The sequence below is a fragment of the Vigna radiata genome, unplaced genomic scaffold (assembly GCF_000741045.1).
Source record: "Vigna radiata var. radiata cultivar VC1973A unplaced genomic scaffold, Vradiata_ver6 scaffold_503, whole genome shotgun sequence".
In the NCBI taxonomy this organism is placed as follows: domain Eukaryota; kingdom Viridiplantae; phylum Streptophyta; class Magnoliopsida; order Fabales; family Fabaceae; genus Vigna; species Vigna radiata.
In genome coordinates this window covers 52361-54748 of record NW_014541964.1, presented here as the reverse complement: position 1 = coordinate 54748, position 2388 = coordinate 52361, and the positions used below count along the sequence as shown (strand labels likewise).

At 37.4% G+C, this 2388-nt stretch overlaps 1 protein-coding gene across 1 annotated transcript in view; it reads left to right on the top strand.

Annotated features, from left to right (window-relative positions):
* The first annotated feature begins 18 nt into the window (after positions 1-18).
* Positions 19-2388, top strand: part of LOC111240713 — a 3988-nt gene continuing 1618 nt past the window's right edge. The window contains exons 1-3 of the mRNA XM_022776260.1: positions 19-856; positions 1574-2221; positions 2316-2381. Of these exons, the coding sequence (XP_022631981.1) occupies positions 566-856; positions 1574-2221; positions 2316-2381 (1005 nt within the window). The 5' untranslated portion in view covers positions 19-565. The remainder of the gene's footprint in view (positions 857-1573; positions 2222-2315; positions 2382-2388) is intronic.

Sequence of the window (2388 nt, the reverse complement as noted above, 5' to 3'; positions counted from 1 at the left end):
GTAAATTCTGTACAGAAAGAAAAGAAGATTAACTGAATGAGCTCAGAAATACCACTACACGAGCTTTTAGACATGGAATTTCGTTTTGTTCCTTATTTTGCCAAATTACATTTAGCCAAAATGTTCAAACAATCATCTGGTCCAAATTAACCTCTGCAGGCAGCAACACAAGCAGGGATGTCATGCGTGGTTACCTACACACCTTCCACAGCTGATCAGGTGAGGTAATTAAGTCAACCTTGAAATAAGTTTAACAACAAAATGCCAATAACTATCCATGCAGATTGTTCATTTATGATCAGTTACTAAAATTGTGTGAACCATCATGCAGATTGAAAGATTTGGAATTACTGCTTCAAAATGCAGTACCTGCGAAGTAAAAGATTTTCTTGTAAATGTTACCATTTCTGCTGACCTAAAGTCAGTTTAGAAACACAAAACACGTCTGAAAGGAAAATTAAAGCATCAACCTCATTGTTGAACTTCCTTATTTGAGAGATTTCCCTCTCACCTGCTGAGTACTTCTCCACTAAGATCCTATCTTTCTCAATTTTAAAATAGGTTTATGGCTGATCCATCTTCACCTACACCACCACAAAGTGAGGAACAAAGTCAATCGTCTACCAAACCCAAGTGTAGACGTGCGACTAGGCTAAAAGACTTGACTTTTAGTCGTGATGGTGATCAGAAATTGCCCATTCAATTTGATATGAGAACAGGAAAAGTTATTGGAGACAACCGTGCAAGATTCACTAGCTATGTGGCCTTACTTGGTAGAAGTAAGGCTAGTATTCTTATTGACAAATGGGACCAGGTTCCTGAAGAAGTGAAGAACAAAATATGGCAAACTATCATGGTATGAAAATCTTAACTTAACTTCCACAATTATTAGCAAAATTGTAAATATAACATTCATATACCTATTATGTAACTAACATATGACGTCCCAAACAACAACTTATTGAGAAATAAATGGATATCATATGCTGGGCAGCGGTGGAGGGGTTTTAAGAGTGACCTTACCAGTCGATATATTTATGGGAAGTTAAGTCACAAGAATCCTTGTGAGACATATCAGTTCCTTGATGAGGAAACGTGGCAGGCTTTTCGGGCCAAACGATTAGAACATTCCTTTCAGGTAAATTTAATGTTTTATTTATGATTTGATATTCATTTTTTCTGTTTCATAATTTGTTATTAATTGTTAATGTCACATGTTTGAAATAGGAAAAGAGAAAAGTTGCACAAGACCTTCAGAAAAATAATGTCCACCCACACAGATTGTCTCGTGGGGGATATGATAGGTTAGAGGAGATTATGATCCGTGAGGCCTCTTCCTTAGCTACCGATGGTCAGTCAGATTTGAGTTTGATTTCTTCACCTCCACGTCATGAGAAATGGAAGCGAGCTCGCACTAAGCCATCAGGAGAATACACATCTGAAGAAACTCGACTTATAGCGGAGAAGATTGTTAGAAATTCATGCGAAGCCTAATTTTAATTTTAATGTCTTCAAATATATTTTTTGACATGTATTCTGTAATAATAGACAGATTAATTAACTATCTTTTCAGGATGACTTAGTGGAAAAAAGCACTCAAGGCTCATTCACTCAAGAAGGCCGAGATGACATATTAGCTGTTGCCATTGGACGTCCGGAGCATCCAGGATATATCCGTGGTGTTGGACGAGGGGTAGGACTCAAGCAATTCTTTGGTGGTCCTAGTCGAAAAGTTACTATAGCACAGCTTAGTGAATCTGATAAAAAGGTGCTGAAAAATGAGTTTAAGAAAGAATTGTTCCCAGAGTTTAAGAAAGAATTGATCCCAGAATTGAGACAAGAGATATTGTCAGAAATCAAATCAGAGATGGCATCCTTAGGATTGACTATTCAAGGTCCACCAAAGGTGGCTTCCAATGTTGCTAGCACAAAGTGGAGCTGTCCTCTTCCTGAGGAATCAGGGGATGGTGTTGATGTCCCTATTGATTGTGAATTGTATGTTGATGATCCCCATTGGCATTTGGTGGCTTTAGGTAAAATATATAATTTGGGAAGCACCATTCACCATGAGGCTATTAAAGATGATATGTTGCGAGTGGTGGTTGTAGATATTAAAGATTCTTCTACTCGTGTTCCTCTGCCTAGTGAGGAGGTTCAAACAGTGGGACAAGCTCCAGGAAATTTTATCATTTGGCCAGCTAGATTGACAAAGCCAATTGTAGTAAGTATTTTTATTCATATTTGTCTTAATTACTTATGTATTTGTTGTATTTGGGATGCATATAATATTGGACTTATTTTATGGTCAAATGTAGGACGTTTCTAAGAAGACAAACATTGTTACACCTCCACAACCACAATTGTCTCCTCTCCAACAACTTGCTTTAG